At 38.4% G+C, this 18,573-nt stretch overlaps 1 protein-coding gene across 3 annotated transcripts in view; it reads right to left on the reverse strand.

The window, feature by feature from the left end:
• Positions 1 to 434: 434 nt before the first annotated feature.
• vmp1 (vacuole membrane protein 1) overlaps positions 435 to 18,573 on the reverse strand; it is a 179,405-nt gene continuing 161,266 nt past the window's right edge. For all 3 annotated transcript variants that reach the window (XM_063031509.1, XM_063031508.1, XM_063031510.1), the window contains 2 exons: positions 5,259 to 5,361; positions 435 to 2,116 (listed from right to left, as the gene is read on the reverse strand). In XM_063031509.1, coding sequence (XP_062887579.1) covers positions 1,973 to 2,116; positions 5,259 to 5,361 — 247 coding nt within the window. In that variant the 3' untranslated portion in view covers positions 435 to 1,972. The remainder of the gene's footprint in view (positions 2,117 to 5,258; positions 5,362 to 18,573) is intronic.

Here is an 18,573-nt window from a genome sequence, read left to right on the forward strand (position 1 = left end):
ATTTTTACTTTTTGTATCATGAATTTCTAGGAATTCAAATTACTTACCATTCAGGCACATGAAAATGTTGAGAAATAGCACTCCAGTTTACTTTATGGAATAGAATAATGATGTGTTAATTATACAGAACATTAATCGAGTTTAATTTTGCACAAACTTCCATTTTTAGTCACTTCCCACAAACTCCAAAGAAGATTTTGAACAGACACAAAGTACAGATCCAGAACCTGTGGGTCAAAATGCTGTGGTTAGCCACCTGTTTTAGCAAAGAATGAACTAACTTTGAACTTTCTGTGCTGAAGCATTTTCAGACCACTGCTGGATGGCAGTACTGAGGAAGAGCTGGATTAGAACCCTGCCTAGACTGAAGCACTGTAACCATAGTAATTTAAGTATTCAAATTCACACACTTCAATAAAAACCTTAGAACAATATCACCATAACTCCAATTTTATTCCAGTTAGAAAATGCAGTAGTTAAAACAGAACCAGAGTTTCTTCAGCTTAAACGGCTCTGAAAGAGAAGCTTCTGAAGGACCTCGTTCATGCAACATATCTCGCATAGGAATAATTAAAAATGTACACTATGATCAAGTCAAACATCTGTTATTTTGCCTTTTTTACGAATAGTCCTATATGAATTAATCAGTGAAGTTATTGAATTTGTATTTGATTGGCACATGTAGTTTGAGATTCTGGTTTTTATTTATACATGTTAATGACATTCCTCAGTAATTGGACAGAATCAAACTAAGATCTAGTGTGCGGAATGACAATGTAGTTTTATAAAGTCAGGTTAGGTCTTTCTGGTAAAATTTACATTGCTTTCTGTACAGTTTGAATGGACTGGTTTTACAGCATTTCTTTCACTATCAGAGTTTAAAACACAAGTAAAGGTGAGCAATACAATTCTAAAAGTTTGATGCTGCTTCGGGCACAAGACAACATTGCTCAGATGGGAGATAAATAAAATTCAAAGATTGCGATTATAAATACCTATAAACTTTTTCAAATTCACATATACTTACTTTCTATAGCTATTCTCTAACAGAAAAAGGTGAAATAAAGCGATAAAAAAAATGAATGCCTCCGTTTTTTTCCTAGCAGATGACGGTGTGACTGGAAGTCTCACCTCTAAGCGTTGAGAAATGCAACAATGATGGGTCTGTCAGTTCACTGCAACTTGCAGCGTCAGACCACAGTTCAGTTACTGGTGTGTAGGCAGCATGAAGTTTCAGCACCAAAGAAGAACGTTGTTGGCAAGGGGACACATTTGTGGAGGACAGCGATACCACAGAAGATGATGCAATAGAAAGGAGGAAATAATGCAAGTCCCCAACCAACTATATTAACTTAGTAAGCTCTGAAAGAGTTTGAGTGTGTGTTTCAACACAGCCTTAAGGGGCTGGTATTAAAACAGTGTCACAGCTCTGTGTTTACAGAACCATTACCAACCATTGTGCGAAATACAGCCAACTTTTGATGGTTAGAAAGGAATTGTGGGAATATACTTGTACTCAAGACAATGCAATGCTATTTTTTTGAGCTGCTATGGCTTTTGCAAACCACGCCCAGCCCTCATGTATTCACTACCATGCCCAAAGTAATTGGGAGACAATCAAAATCATTTCTATCATTTGGACTCCATGCCTAATTATTTACATCTACCCTACAACTTCCTTTATGCCATTCATTCCTAACAAGGCCTCCACTGAAGCCAAAAATTCTTAAGAAAAATGAAAATGAAGAAAATAAATGAGCAAGAATCCACAAACGTAGATTCCATTCTGGAATACTTATGATAAGCATGAAATAATTCTTTCAGAACTTGCAACTGCATACATTTATAACATACCCCTTTTGCCTCCTCAAAGTAATTCCAGTTGATGGAATCAAGCAGCAGCAGATGGCTTTAGGAATCACTTTCTAATCTGGGCCTTGTACAGTCCCTTTCTCAAAAAATATTACTTATTTCATTTCATTTTCTCTTCAGTGTATTTCTGTGACTGGATCCGCTTGGCGTAGCTCTGGGCCATAGAATTAATGATGGACAGAATGAAGTAGCACACCATGACAATGACTATTTTTTCAAAGAGCCATGACAGCCAGTTTTCACTCTGTGAGAGATTGGGTGGGGGGAGGGAATAAAGGAAATAATACAAGTATTAATACAATTCAACGTCAATAGCAGACTTTTTGGCAACTTTTGTTAGGGTTAAGGCAGTTTTCTTTGTTATAAAATAATCACAAAATCCAAAATTTAAACAATTTTTTAACCTTCAAATACCAATTTATCAGTGTTAGGAGAACAGAGCAATAGAGTTTCTCTCACAAGCAATGCAAAAGCTGAAATTAATCTAACAAAACTATTTTAAATTCCAGATAGCTCCACATATCAAAAAGGTATCATTTAAAATTTTAATCAATAGGATACTTTAACAAACCAGATAAACAGCATAAAATATTAAAATACCAGCTACAGACATAGTACGTTGTGCAAATCAAGTGCATCAGTGAGAATGCACGAGAATTACTGCCTTAAATGACGAGCTGCACTAGTTCTCAGTGTAGCATCTCTACACATTTCCAATATCCCAAATAATTATGTGGTGTACTTTAGATAATATTTTCTGCACTCATTTATATAAAATGAGCAACTTATACTTCCCAATGGAAGTTGGTTTAATAAAAGATCTTTAAAATTGAGCATTTCATTGCAAAGTAGCTAATTTGAGACAATTTATTGTATATGATTTCAAGTAACTGGTCACACATATTAGTCTTAGATGAACAGCCAAAAGGCCAATGCAGTTGCAGGAATCTAGATCATGACTACTTTTCTGGACTGAGGCCATTAGATGTGAGTAGATTAAACCTGGTAACATGTCAGTTCAGTGGGGATTCCCATTCAGGAAGGAACGGGTGGGGATTTAGTTCACCAACTCCTCTTTCATAAGTGTACATAACAAATTTTGATGGTCAATCCAGCTGGTATTAGCCTTGAGACAGCAGCACCATTTGGAGATCTGAAAAGCCAATGAAGGCCAGAATAGATTTTGAATCAAAAGAGGAGAGAATCTTCAGCATCTCGCTTCGACTGACACACTGTCTTTTACAAGCAACCAGTTTATATTAATCTGGTACCAGGATCAATACTGTGATTCAATGTGTGTCATGATTAAAAGACTGATTTAGATATTTTTGACCTACGTAAAAATAAATGCAAGTTTTATTTATTTTATTTAGAGATGGTAGTCTAGCGGTCAGCGTAACACTGTAACAGCTCAGGATGTTGGGAGTTCAGTGTTCAATCCCAGGGTCCTTTGTAAGGAGTCTTTGTAGGCCCTTTCCATGGAATATGTGGCTTTTCCTTGGGTACTCCAGTTCCTCACAAGACCTAAAGGTAGGTTAACTGGTCATTGTAAATTGTCCCATGATTAGGATAGGGTGAAATCAGGGTTGTTAGGGGTCACTGAGGTGGCGTAGCCCGAAGGGCTGGAGGGCTTACTCTGCACTGTAATTCGAAATCTCTAAATACAGCACAGAACAGGCCCTTCTGGCCGCCCAGCACCCAGCAACCCACTGATCTAACCCTAGCTTAATTACGGGAAAACCAGACCAACACACACGAAATGCTGGAGGAGCTCAGCAGGTCAGGCAGCATCTATGGAAAAGAGTAAACCGACGATTCAGGCCAAGACTCTTCATCAGATTTTCTCGTGTTTGTAACCTAATAACCAGTACATCTTTGAACTGTGGGAGAAAACCAGAGGACCTGGAGTAAACCCATGTGCATATGGGAAAGAACATACAAACTTGCTTACAAAGGACACTGGAATTGAACTCCAAACTCCAACGCCCCGAGATGTAACAGCATCACACTAATCGCTATGCTACTGTGGCGCCCCACAAATTCTGTAGGATACCAGCAGGAACTTGGCTGAATTGCCTTTAAATATGAAATTAAACATTTGTGTATTTTAAAATAGCTCACCAAAGACTGAAAACAATTTCAAAAGGGAGGGAAAAGTATAAATTCTATATCCATTTCCCACCCCTCTACAAATATATTGAATCTATTTGGGATTTCAGAGACGGTGAATGGGAGAACATTAGCATTACTTCACATTTTTTTCACTGAGATCTCCAATGTTTCAAATTTTTGCAGACTATATAGCAAGGAAAACATTATACAGGAAAGATTAACAATCAAAGACAATAGCCAAGATGAGGTAAAGCTGTAATCTCCCAAAAACGTGCCAAATCTTTATCAATCAAAATAAGGACTTACATTTTTAGATCAAAAATTAATTGATGTAGTCAACAGAATATTTGCACAATGTTTAAATATATTGGGCAATCAGTGGCAGCATGATATACAATAGCTGTCCATGTGAGGAAGTAATTTAAAAAAAAATGTTGCACAACTTGGGTTTGGCAAGTATTACACGTCATCGCAACCACACAGCAGGAACTAAGTTATTTTATGGAGGGGGGCTGAGAGTTTGGTGAGAAAGGCAACTTGAATATCTTTCTAGAAACATCATTATGGGAGGACAATTATTGAATTTATATGTATTAATAGGGATTTTCAAAACACTGGATTACAAAGATCAGAACACTTTACATTTCAAACATTAAAACACAGTTATCTTCAGGCAAAGAAGATCCTTCGGAAAATCTAAATTAGCTGATAACAGAATTAAAATCCAAAAGTAAAAAGTAAATTGAGTTCAGAAACTTAACACTTCTAATTTTTAAACAAAATAGACCAATTTTAAGATTAGAATATCTTTGAATGCTAAATATTCCTAAGTCAGATCCTGCATCAATTCCATGTCAATTCAATAAGGCATGAAGATTTTGTTATTTAAAATATTACTTACAGTCAATATTTAAAATAAAACAATGAATAACCAGTTCAAAGTGCTGCTCTGGTCATCAGTGCCAGTTTTTTGGGACATTAAAAACTTCAGGTGATTCACTTAGCTAAAAGAGTTTATTTTCTAAGAGGCATGAGGACTACATTCTTTGACTTTCCTATCCTTGGGGGCTCAATGTCCAATTTTACTGATGGATCTTTGACCAACTTGTGGCCTCCTGTTTCTGAAACAGAGTTATAACCTAATTAACGTGGATTTAGCACTCAAATCCATGTACACCAAAGTGTTGAGTGAAAGAAAGACGTACATAGATCAATAAACATTTTAACACCAAAGTCACAAAATTAATGATATCCAACATTAGTGATATCCTTACCGCTTCTATTTTGTCTCCAGACTTGTGATGAAGCTTGTGTTTCTGGGCCTCCAGGTATTCTCGGAAGGGTTTCTGAAGTGAAGGGCCTAACCTTGGAATTGCCCTGTGTGGGCAAAATCCATAATCAAGAGAGGAAAAAGATTTTAAAAAAAGTTAATTTTACTCACCTGTTAAAGTGCCACATTATTGAAAAATAATTTAACAAGCAGTTAAGAATTTGCACGTTTGGCATCATTCATTATAATTAATATGGGAGCAGAAGGAGGAACTCAAGTTGTGTACTGGCAGACTACAGTATCTCAAGTAAATGATTTCCACAAGCCTGGCCCCATATATCACTGTCAGTTCCTGTAAAAACTAGTTTAAACTGATCAATAAGGAAGTGAGTCTGCAGTGTGTCATTGCCAGCTAAGAACGAAACTACACTCCCACTTCACGTATGACTCGTCCCTAAAGCTCCTGTAAGGATGGCCACTTCCGAATTTTGAAGTCCTTATAAGGAAATACAGCATTTCTTGGCTGTTAAGAATCTACTGAAAATTTTCATAGTAGTCCTTCCTCTATTTTTATGCACACACATGTGCGCACGCGCGCACACACACACTCAACCCCACCCTCAACCACGACTGAACAGTTGGTGATTAACCAAAGAACAAACAAGGTACAATGGATCTTTTAATAAGGTAACTTCATATTTATTCCCTCCCATAACACAATATACTCTTATTGAAATGAAAGGGTGTGTACCCATAACCCATACACAGAAACTCCTGACTCATGCGATGATACGAGATACTTTATATATTTTTGAACAACTTGTTCTCACAGTGCAGAAATTACTAACAATGAAAAGCATAAAACTGTTGAGGGTGTAACAACGGAAAAATTTAAGTGTTGAATTGATGATGAAGATCCCACATTTGTACAAGTGTATGTTTTCTAGTCGCAATTCTAAACCCACAAGGTTGCACTTTTAATGAGCAACTTCCACAAAGGACACAATTTAAAATAATACTGTTAAAAAAAATCCATTTTGATATAAAAGGATATGAACAAATTTATACTTTACCATAGACCATAAGATCATAAGGTATAGGAGCAGAATTAGGCCATTTGCTCTACTAAGTCTGCTCCACCATTTCATCATGGTTGATCCAATTTTCCTCTCAACCTCAATCTCTTGCCTTCCCGTCGTATCCCTTCATGCCCTGACCAATCAAAAATCTACCAATCTCCGCCTCTGATATACATAAAGACTTGGCCTCTACAGCTGCCTACAGCAATGAATTCCACAGATTCACCGCTCTCTGGCTAAAGAAATTCCTCCTTATCTCCGTTCTAAAAGGACACCACCCCCCCCCCCACCTAATCTGAGGCTATGTTCCCTGGTCTTAGACTCCCACCACAGGAAACATTTACAAGCAATTTCAGCAGAATTGTTAAAAAAGGTGCTAATCGGAGAAATAGACCTAACAGATATCTCTGCTTTATGCAAGTTGATTAATCATTGCTTCATTAAAATGGAATTATTCAGTAGATAAAGTTCTTTAAGAGCTCTTGTAACTATCTCTAAACTGTATTAAAATAAAGATTTCAGGGTCCTATTTTCATTTCTGTACTTTTCAACTTAAATGTGTAAAGGATGCTAAGAGATAAAGAACAGAGTTAGATTGAGCACTCACAATGTGTAAAATGCCCTATCTCCATATTGAATAGAATCCCTTCTACACACCCCACACGCACTGCCCCAGGGACAAGACTAATGAAGAAAGGAATAAGATATTTCAATACATAATACCTCTGGCAATTAATAAAATGTTAACTTATTCACTTTATTGGCTTCTTCCTCAAACGTTTCCATACATAATTTGATATGTAAATGAATTTATACACAAGTCAAGTAAAATTGATTTTCAAGTTTTGGCAAATTTTACCAGATCGAATTTAGTATTATGCATGTGTGAAAACAACTATAGCTGTTTATTGATGAACAATGCAAATCCATGGTCACCTTGGCATACTAGTTAACAAGTTTCACGTCACATGTCAGTGACAATAAACCTGATTCTGATTCTAGTGATAGAAACAACATGATTTCTTCCTTTTCCTGGTAGAATTAACAATGTGTGGCATCCCAGCTATTGATCAGACTGCAAATGCAATACAAGACTTAAACCACTGCAGAAGATGCACAAACCCTTAGGATGACCAGCGGTTAATGTTCAATGCAAAATTCCCAAATGCAATGCATTTTCCAATTCAATGCAAGAGTCTTAAAAGTTATCTACAAAGACATTGATCTAAACAGCATATGGATGGAAGAAAAATGGAGAGTTATGAGCTTTACAGAAGGAGGGGGTGGTTTGATATTCAAGTAGGTTTATTTACCTTGGAACAAGATTGTGGGCTGTAGGGCCTGTATGTTCTATAGACATAATGCCACACATTAGTGGCTAGTGTATTATTCATACCATCTTTTACAACAATCAGTATATGCATTTCTGAAAAAGGAATGAAAATTCAGAGGTGGAACAATATCATACCACAGATTTTAATTGATTTCAAAAATCAGATGTCACTAAATGAAATTCTGTGTTTTGGAAAGACTCTAATGTCATTAAGTTAAAGCATTCAGGACACTGAAAACATAACAGAGACTGGAACCAAATGGCATATCCAGATTCTCAGGTAGCCTTTGAAAAAGTGTGCTTAGGGAGGACTTCCGGGTCATCAAGGGAATGGCGGCGTAAGGAAAAGGTCTCTCGACAAAAAAGAAGGTAAACTGCCCCAAAATCGAATTTAGACAAATACTTAATATTGCATAATTATATTAATAAAAGGGGCAAGGATGATGTCCAAGAACAAGAATAAAAAGTCTGCTTCGAAGGCTGATAAACATAAAGAGATGCAGCAAGGCGAAGGGCCTAGCTCTCCCACGGCAAGCCAGGACGGAGATAATGAGGGGGAATCGGTGACTCTGTCTTTGATTCTCGGAGAAATTCGCAAGTTCCGACAAGATAACAGCAAACAGCTGGAAGATATTAAAGGAGAAATAGTAAAAACTAACTCTCGGATAGATGAAGCCGAAGCGAGGATTGTTGGAATTGAAGAGAAGCTACAAAATGCCGAGGAAGTGATAGCAGAAATGCTGAAGCTACAAGACCAACTCCAGTGGAAACTAATAGATCAAGAAGGCCGCTCGAGAAGGGAAAATGTGAGGATCTACGGAGTTCCCGAAGGAACCGAAGGTAAACCCGGATTGATGATTCCCTTCGTGGAGAAGCTGCTTAGAGAGAACCTTGATATACCGGCCGCAAAAGACCTACAGATAGAAAGGGCTCACCGCGCGTTGGCACCACAGCCTCCGGCAGGCGCCCAGCCCAGATCGATTCTGATCAGATTTCTCAGTTACAGAACGAAGGAAGAGGTGCTTAAAAGAGCATGGCAAAAGAAAGGTTTCATGTGGAACAACTGTAAAATCAGTTTAGACCACGACTACGTACCGGGGATTCTTGCCAGACGGAAGGAATATACGGAAACACGGAGAGTCCTGAAGGAAAACAACATCAGATTCCAGACCCTGTATCCAGCTCGGCTGAGAGTCTTTTACGACGAAGGGACAAAAACTTGCGCTATGGTGGAGGAGGCAACGTCGGACCTGGCGGACCGGGGACTGCCTATTAAAGTTATCACCCAACCGGAGTCGCTACTGGAGAGGATTCGGCAGAAGTCGTGGCAGTTAGTGGGGCGGGGACGCTCCACTCGAACCAGAGTGTCAAACTACAAGGAAAAGCTGCAAATATTCAGACGCGAATGTACAGAGAATACAGATTAATTAAGAGAAATGACTGAAAAGAGTAAATCGGACTTAAAAGTAAAATGAAAACTGGTAACTGAAAATAATCTAGGCGGAATAATTTGAATGATAGCAATATGGTCGAGACATAAATAGGAGAAAATTCTCTATGTAATTATTCAAACTGCTGAGGGCCCTCTAACACAGGGTGAAGATAGAGGTTATCCCTCTGAACTGAGGCAGGTTGGTGCTCAGGCCTCACTGTGGGAAGTCGGGGAAAATTTTCAAATGTTAGACGTTCAGAAATGTCTAGGGTGTGGTTATATGTCTTGGTTTACTGTTGAGAAGGGATTGCTTACTGTTTGGTTAGAAAAGGAGAGTGCTTTTTTTCTACTAGAGAAAAATGCAAACTGAATTGGTAAAAATAATTTCCTATAATGTTAATGGGGTTTTGAATCCAATTAAAAGAAATAAGATTATGTCTAAATTGAAAAAAGAGAGGGCACAAATAGCTTTCCTCCAGGAAACACATATGAGCCAATCTGAACATGGAAAATTAAAAAGAATGGGCTTTAAGCATGTATTTTATTCATCATATAAATTGAGTCACAAAAGAGGGGTAGCTACTTTAATATCAAGTACTCTTAATTATGAACATATTTCAGACACTAGAGACAAAGAAGGACGGTTTGTAAAAATCACAGGAAGAATAGAAGGTACAGAAATAACATTGCTGAATGTTTATGCTCCTCCAGGTAGTGAATGGTCATTTTATAGACACATTTTTGACCTAATGGTCAGTTCTCGAGGGGTAGTAATTTGTGGAGGGGATTTTAATATTAGATTAAATCCTATAATAGATTCTTCAAGAATAGTTACTCAGAATAAACCTCTGACTCGGAAAGTGAATTCATTGATGGAGGAGTTGGGAATTATAGATGTCTGGAGGGAATTACACCCTACTAGTAAAGATTATACATATTACTCTTTCCCTCATTCAGCCTATTCAAGGATAGACTATTTCTTTATCTTTAATACAGATAGACTCAGGATAAAAAACTGTAATATTGCAACAATTGATCTGTCGGATCATAGCCCAGTCTCTATGTCTCTAATCCTGGAAAGGAAAATGAGGAAAACACTATGGAGGCTAAACTCACATATACTTAATAACCCAAAAGTAATGGAGAGATTAAGGGGAGAAATCAAAGAATATCTAGACCTTAATGACACGGGAGAAACATCACCAGTGATTTTATGGGATACATTGAAAGCTGTACTGAGAAGGAAAATTATTTCCATTACTACTCACATGAAAAAAATCAATGCACAAAAATTAGCAGACCTTCAAGGAAAATTAAAACAACTTCAAGTAGGAGATAGCAACAAAAGTAATTCAAATCGAAAACAGGAAATTAGGAAATGGCAAAGTGAAATTGATGATATTTATACGTTGGAAACTCAAAGAAATTTTCTTTACCTGAGACAAAAGAATTATGAAGTAGGAGGTAAATCAGCTAGATTATTAGCATATAAATTACGAAAACAACAAGCAGACAATACAATTCATAAAATAAAGAATCCAAAGACAAAGCTTGTGGAGAGTACAATAGGGAAAATTCAAGAGAGTTTTGAAACGTATTATCGAGAGCTGTACTCCCAACCCTGGGCCCCCAATGAGCCCTATATAGACAGTGTATTGAATTTTTTTAGATCTACCTAAACTTACAGATTTACAAAATGAAAGTTTATTAGAACCAGTAACTGTCAAAGAACTGAACGTGGCCATCTCTAGGTTAAAGGCTGGAAAGTCCCCGGGTTCTGATGGGTTTACCTCAGAGTGGTACAAGTCCCTGAAGACACAGTTAGCCCCATTACTACTTAACACCTTTAATTGGATCTTGTAGAGAGGAGAAACTCCACCTTCCTGGAGAGAAGCGATTATTTCAGTTATTCCTAAAGAGGGTAAAGATAAACTAGAATGTGGCAATTATCGGCCAATTAGTGTTCTTAATTTAGATTACAACCTATTTACATCTATATTAGCGCGCAGATTGGAAAAGCTTTTACCTGGCCTAATCCATTTAGACCAGACTGGATTTATTCAACAAAGACAAACACAGGACAACATAAGGAGAACTCTGCACATATTAGAACAGGTTAATAAGAATGAGACAGAGACAATGGTAGTAGGATTGGACGCTGAGAAAGCTTTTGATTCGGTTAGTTGGGCATTCCTATACAGAGTGTTAGGAAGATTCGGCTTTCAAGAAAGGTTTATTAAAGTAATTCAGACTCTGTATGACAGCCCAACAGCCCGAATTAAGATAAATGGGGACCTCACTGACTCCTTCATTTTAGAGAGAGGCACTAGACAGGGATGCCCAATTTCTCCTCTCCTTTTTGCGCTATATATTGAACCACTTGCCCAACTAATAAGACAGAGCGAAATCGTAAAAGGTATCAAGGTGGCAGGGATTGAACAGAAAGTGGCGTTATTCGCAGATGATGTTTTGGTCTATCTGAGTGAACCAGAAAAATCATTTATAGGATTGTTTACACTGTTGGATGACTTTGGGAAAATATCAGGTTATAAAATAAATGTAAAGAAAACGCAGGTTATGCCCCTAAATTATACACCATCCAAAAAAATTGCAGGATACATACGATCTTAAGTGGGAAGCTAAATCATTAAAATATTTAGGAATAACCCTGCCGAAGGATCTTTCAACACTGTCGCAGGTAAATTATGGGCCATTAATCTCAGAGATAAAAGCAGATATGCATAGATGGAATCTTATCCCCTTTTTAAGTTTAAATTCAAAGATAAATACTATAAAAATGAATATTCTTCCTCGGTTATTATATCTTTTCCGTACTTTACCAGTGGAGGTGGATGATAATCAATTCAGGGAATGGGACAAATGGATTTCCCGCTTCATTTGGCAAGGAAGGAAACCTAGAATTCGATATAACACCTTACAGTTAGGGAAGGAAGGAGGAGGTATGGTTCTTCCTTGCCTGAGAAATTATTTTTATGCCTCACAGATAACCCCTCTGTTATATTGGTGTAATAGGGAATATAAGGCTAGATGGAAGGAAATAGAATTTGGATTAGTTGACAGTTTTCCTCTTCAGGCCTCAATAGCTGACAAAGGATTGATGGCCCAGTTGGAAAAATTTAATAATGCTTGGATAAATCTTACATTAAAAGTATGGCAGAAGGTGGTTAATTCATGTGGAATTAATAACATGCTAAAACTCTTTAGATGGTGTGCATATGATACCGAATTCCTTCCCAACAGAGGAGATAAAAGATTTGAGCTATGGATAAAGAAAGGTCTTACAACCTACCTCTCATTTATAGATAAAAGAGTATTACAAAGTTTCCAAATCCTGCAGGACAAACATGGCCTAGAACATAATGACTTTTTTAGGTACCTTCAAATACGAAACTATGTTAACCAGAGTTGTAGATATACAGACCTATCAACAGTAGAATTAGAATTTTTCAAGATTCTGAATTCGGCTTGCAGTTCAATACCTAGTAAATCAGTTTCTCGCCTATATAATGCACTCTCCCATGCTAAAAATGTAAATACACTGTATATTAAAGAGAAGTGGGAGAAAGAAGCGGGGTTGGTACTTTCAGAGGAGGCTTGGGGGAAAATCTGCAGCTTTCAATGGTCCTCGACTAATTCTTTGACTTGGAGAGAACATTGTTGGAAAAACATTATAAGATACTTCAAGACCCCATATCAGGAAAAATATAAAGATACAAATGTGATGTGTTGGAGAAGGTGCAGCTCCAAGGAGGCAAATCATTTTCATATTTTCTGGGATTGCCCTAAATTAAGTCTATTTTGGGAAGGTATTCATACAACATTAGTTAAGGTACTTAGGTCCCAGATACCTCTGAACTTTGAGACGCTCTATTTGGGGCATGTATTGTTCCTTGAACAGAAGGAAGATATAAAGTTGCTGCAGGCCCTCTTAGCGGCAAGTAAGAAATCAATCACTAGAAAATGGCTAAATCCAATACCACCTACATTAGAAGATTGGTACGAAATTATCTTGGAAATATTTAAAATGGAAAAGTTGACCTACTCCCTGAGAACTCAAAAAGAAACATTTTATCAAATCTGGAATAAATGGATTGAATATATAACCCCAATGCGAGCAGACTTTAGATGACTCTCCTAATGATTTATATTGCTCTTCTCATCAACACAGTAATATTGCTAACGTAAGCACCCCTAGTCTAAATGTTTGTTGTTTTTTTTTGGAAAATAGAGAATTAACACAAGTAAAGGGAAAGATTTGGGAAAGGGATAAAAAAAAATGAAAAAATTAAGTAAATAAGTACATAGGAATTGGATAATTATGTCTGCGGGCAGGAACAAGCACGAACAAATTGGGATATAAACACCTACAATGGTTGGTATATAGGCTTGTATGCAACATTTTGGACCAGTGGAAATGGTCCAGAAGGGTTGTATGGAAACTATTATTACCATTTTTCTTAACAACTAATTTCATTACTTAGCCTAATAGGTTAGATTTACCACAGTACATAATTATCTATTTAAATGTTTATTTTGCTTTTATATCATCTCAATGTGTACTTAAGAATGTATAAATAATTGTAGTTTTATACATATAAAAAATTGGAAAAGGTTATATGTGTGAAAAAAGTACATGATAATCGTGAACTCCTTATCCAAATAAAAATAAAATTAAAAAAAAGAAAAAGTGTGCTTAATTGGGAGAGAGACTGTTGCCAAACAGTATTAGTCACGTGCAATTATGTGATCATTAGACACTACACTGCGCTTAGAGCGAACAGTTTTTAAACAGTTAGTTGTTTGTGCTTGTGCTCAAACACCAGTGATTTTTGTCACTGATAGATGATAAATGGTGAGAAATAAGCAAGACAATTCAGAACTGTTTTGTTCACTGCAGTTTCAGGAATTCAGGCTTAGTGATGGAAGAAACCGCTGGGTTTTGATCTTTCCACTACTTCAGCATGTTAGGAACTGTAAAGAATTTCAAGGTACTGACAATCACCTTGAATGCTACAATGAATATGAAGATTTGGAGGATGCAATTGTGGAAAGCATTGTATGAAGGCAGCCCATTATTTGCACTAGGTGCCTGCACTGATTTTGTTCACATTTTCCACTGTCATCCAAAGGTAGAGTGTTCCTATGAAACGGTTCGTAAGCCGGAATGTCGTAAAGTGAAGAAGCAATTACCATTTATTTATACGGGAAAAATTTGTTAGCATTCGCAGACCCAAAAATAACCTACCAAATCATGCCAAATAACACACAAAACCTAAAATAACAGTAACATATAGTAAAAGCAGGAATGATATGAAAAATACACAGCCTATATAAAGCAGAAATACTTCTTTACAATCATTGCTGCACTGTTCTCCGTAGCGAAAATCTCACGCAAGCGCTCTCGGTAGAAACACGGCGCAAGCGCTCTCGGCAAAAAATCTCACACAAGCGCTCTCAGCAGAAACACTCTCTCCAGTAACCTTTAAGCTATGAAGCTGCCAAATCATACCAAATAACGCATAAAAATACACAGCCTATATAAGTAGAAATAATGTATGTACAGTGTAGTATCTCTTACCGGAATTGGGAAGACAGCACCGAGCACACTGATGATGGTGTGTTAGGCTGAGTTGTCGGAGATTGGGGTGGTGCAGTGGCCTCCACCCTCCGGGCAGCGAACCAATACCAATCCACAAAGAATACAGCGGTAGCTGGGACGCACCCAGCACATCTTTAAGAAAAAAGCCGAAACAAACAAGCTAATTAATTAGGTGCCACCCGGCACGTAAATATCAGCCCAGATCAGAGCCGATTGCCAATTGCATCGCCTCTGATCTGGGCCGACATTTACGTGCCGGGCGGCACTAAATTAATTAGCTTGTTTATTTCAGCTTTTTTCTTAAAGATGTGCTGGGTGCATCCTGGCTGCCGCTACATTCTCCATGGCAATGTATTGATTCGCGGCCCGGGGGTTGGGGTGGTGGGACACTGGGGTGTCATCTCATCGTCGTCTGTTTCCATCAGGGAGGCAGGTCATCTTCTTCTATGTCTGCCTGCCTCAATGTCGAAGGTCGAGGTTCGTCGTCTGCTGTGGCTGATGTGGAAGGCTTGCTTGACTGCTTAGTTAGCCTGGCGCATTTTTCTATCATACAGTTCTTTGTAAGCACTCTTGCAAATATGCCCTAAACCGATGTACCCTTTCAAAATTAAAGTCGTACTTTATCATTGCAGCAAAAATCTCACGCAGTTGCCTCACTTTCAGTTCCTGGACAACTTCGCTTCCATTTGCTACTGCATTCGGTTTCGATCGTTATCCTTTCCTCTTCCAATCGCAACCTTACGAGCTCTTTTAAGGCTTTTCTGATACCTTAGAACTCATCTTGCAAACGGATGCTAGAATGCCGTTCCGGGGGAGGAGCGGCCGCTCAGGATGCGTGCTGCTTTTTATCGCGCGCTGCTTTTTTCGCACGCTGCCTTTTCTTGTAACAGTGAGAACACCTTCTGTTAGCGAAAACAGGTAACTAATGTAGGTCTTTCATAACAGTGAGGTTTCGTAAAGCCAACGTTCGAAAAGCGGGGGACACATGTATTTATTTATTGAGATACAGCACAGAATAGAACTTTCTGGCCCTTTGAACCACACTGACCAGCAACACTAGTCTAATCACAGGGTAATTTACGATGACCAATTAACCTTCAAACTGGTATGTCTTTGGACTATGGGAAGAAATTGAAGCACCTGGAAAAAAAAACTATGCATTCCACAGTGAGGATGCATAAACTCATTGCAGGTGACATTAGAATTGAACTCTGACACCCAGAGTTGTAATAGCGTCGCGCTAACTGCTACACCACTGTGGAACCCATTTAGTCAATCAAAAGAACAAGGCAGTGTACACTGGATGAATTCCTCTGTCGATAAATTTTAGGAACTAATACACAGCTTCATATTACTGTAGTAGGATTGGTAGTGTTCTAATTTGTTCTGTATTTCATTTAAATACAAATTTGTTACTTAGCTGAAATTAGGTTGTCTTTTTTTAATATACATTTTTAACTATTTCCATGAAACCTGGTCTAATTGGGGCAGCCACTTAATTGGGCCAAAATGCACTGGTTCCGATGCGTCCCAATTATCCGGAATTCACTGTAAATTATAGGTTAATTAATATCAATGGAATTTTTTTTTTAATCTCTGGTCTGAGCAGGAAAAGATCACAACTACTTTTCAGTCTGTTTTTTCTTTGGTTCTCTCGGCACTTCCTCTTGTTCTTGTAAAACTTAATAAAACAATTATAAGCAAAAAGCTTTATGCCTTATTCTCGACTTCCAAAGACCCTTAGAATTGCAAAAGCATCAGGAACCAAAAGCACTTGAGCTATTTATATGAACATCTTAATTATTCATATATGTTTTAAGTAACAGACTTTATCACAACATGGTCTGGGCCAAAGAACACCTGCTCTCAACATTAAGGCAACACCCACTGGAAAATGGTCAAAGGAAATATAGCACAACTGATTCATATGATAATGATGATGAAGAAAGTGGACGGAGGGGTTAAATGGAGGGAGAGAAAATAATGGTTGAAATCACATCTGACCTAAGAGAGGTGGCATAGTAGCACAGCAATTTCAGGTTTCTGCTGCACACCCTCGGGACCCATGTTTGACCTTAACTTCAGGTGCCAGTAGTTCGTGTGGATTTATGGGGATTTCTCAAGTGATTGCATTTATTTCTCTTACATGCTCTGGTTTTGCTGACAACTTTTTCATTAGATAAGTGGAAAAAAAAATCAAAGCAATGTTGCTATGTATGTGTGAGAGAACAAGGCAGAGGGATAAGGAAAATAAGAAGATCCTTTGGGATTAGTCTTCCTGGAACTAACATGGACCCATGGGCCTATATGTAAAGGAAAGGGGTCACAGTATCAAGAGCCAGTTATTTTGGGCTAGGATATCATTGCTGTACTTGCCCAGAGGTTCTTCAATCTGAACTAACTGTTAGAACTAGAGAGGCATTTAAGATGCTCTTGGACAGGCACATGAATGACAGGGAATGGAGGGATATGGACATTGTGTAGGCAGAAGTAATTAGTTTAGCTAGGCATTAACTAGATTAATTAGTTCAGCACAGCAGTGGTCCCCAGCCTCCGGGCCACGGACCAATACCGGGCCGCAAAGCATGCAGGGATGCAGCGGTTGCCGGGACACACCCAGCACATCTTTAAGAGAAAAGCCAAAATAAGCAAGCTAATTAATTACGTGCCTCAGCACATAATTAATTAGCTTGCTCATTTCGGTTTTCTCTTAAAGATGTGCTGGGTGTGTCCTGGCTACCGCTGCATCCCTGCATGCTTCGCGGCCTGGTAGTTGGGGACCACTGCTGTACTGTTCTATGTTCTATATTCTATCAAGAGATCAAATACTGATGAATATCTTGGATGTCTCTAATCTCCTTTCAGGGTGGCTGGGGTCCTATCGGGGTCTCAGATCTACAGTGGCACTCAAAAACTGCGGTTCTACACAGGGGCGTGTTCCCGTTCTTGAAGTTCGCTGATCAGCTTCGTTACAGTATGTCCAGATGTGGCCTGAAGTCAGGTGCCTTGGGAGCCTTGCATGGCCCCTGTGGACACAATTTCTCACTGGTGTCACAAACTGAAGCGCAGCGGGAGCCAGAACATTGACGACAGCGAAAGGTGCTGTTGGAGGGCTCTGTACAGGATCACTCTCTCTCCCTTCTTGCTCTGTAAGAAGCGATATCTGTCTCTCCCTTGTTAGAGAAAAGAGTGCCTGTGGGATTTTGAAATGTTGGAGTGAACAGTTAGTTTTTGATGTACTGTAAACCATAGTTTCTCTTTCGGGGCTTTCCTGTTACTTGCAGGATGGGCTGTGGGAATACTGACACTTTATGCTAGTATAAGTGGGGGGAGGGGAGAGTTGATGCTTTTTGCTGCTGCTTGTGTGTGGGAGGGGGCAGGGGGCTTTGGGGTTCTTGCATTTTTTTCTGTCATTCATTCTTTGGGGGTTTTCTACTGTTTTGAGAATGTCTGCAGAGAGTAAGAATTGCAGGTTGTACATTGCATACATTCTCTGATATTAAATAGAACTATTGAATCTGATGTTAAACTGTATTCAGTTATTTTGCGAATGGTGAGAACACATACAGGACCTGGACAATATTAAATATTGAATTTAAGAATGGTTGATAACATTTGAAATACAATGGATCAGGCAGTTTCTACACAGTGAGCGTAGAGAAGAGTCAGGCCACCTGCCACACCTTAACCACCAAAGAACAGGACAGAAGCTGGGTATTCTACAGTGAGCAGTTCCTTTACTGATCTCTCAAATTACAAGGCAAAAATACTTGCACTTGCCTAGAGGGGTGGAGCTATCACTTTTAATAGGCTGATTGGTGAGCCTTTGATATCAAGATCTGCAGGATGCATGGC

This window comes from Mobula hypostoma, chromosome 23 (assembly GCF_963921235.1).
Source record: "Mobula hypostoma chromosome 23, sMobHyp1.1, whole genome shotgun sequence".
NCBI lineage: Eukaryota > Metazoa > Chordata > Chondrichthyes > Myliobatiformes > Myliobatidae > Mobula > Mobula hypostoma.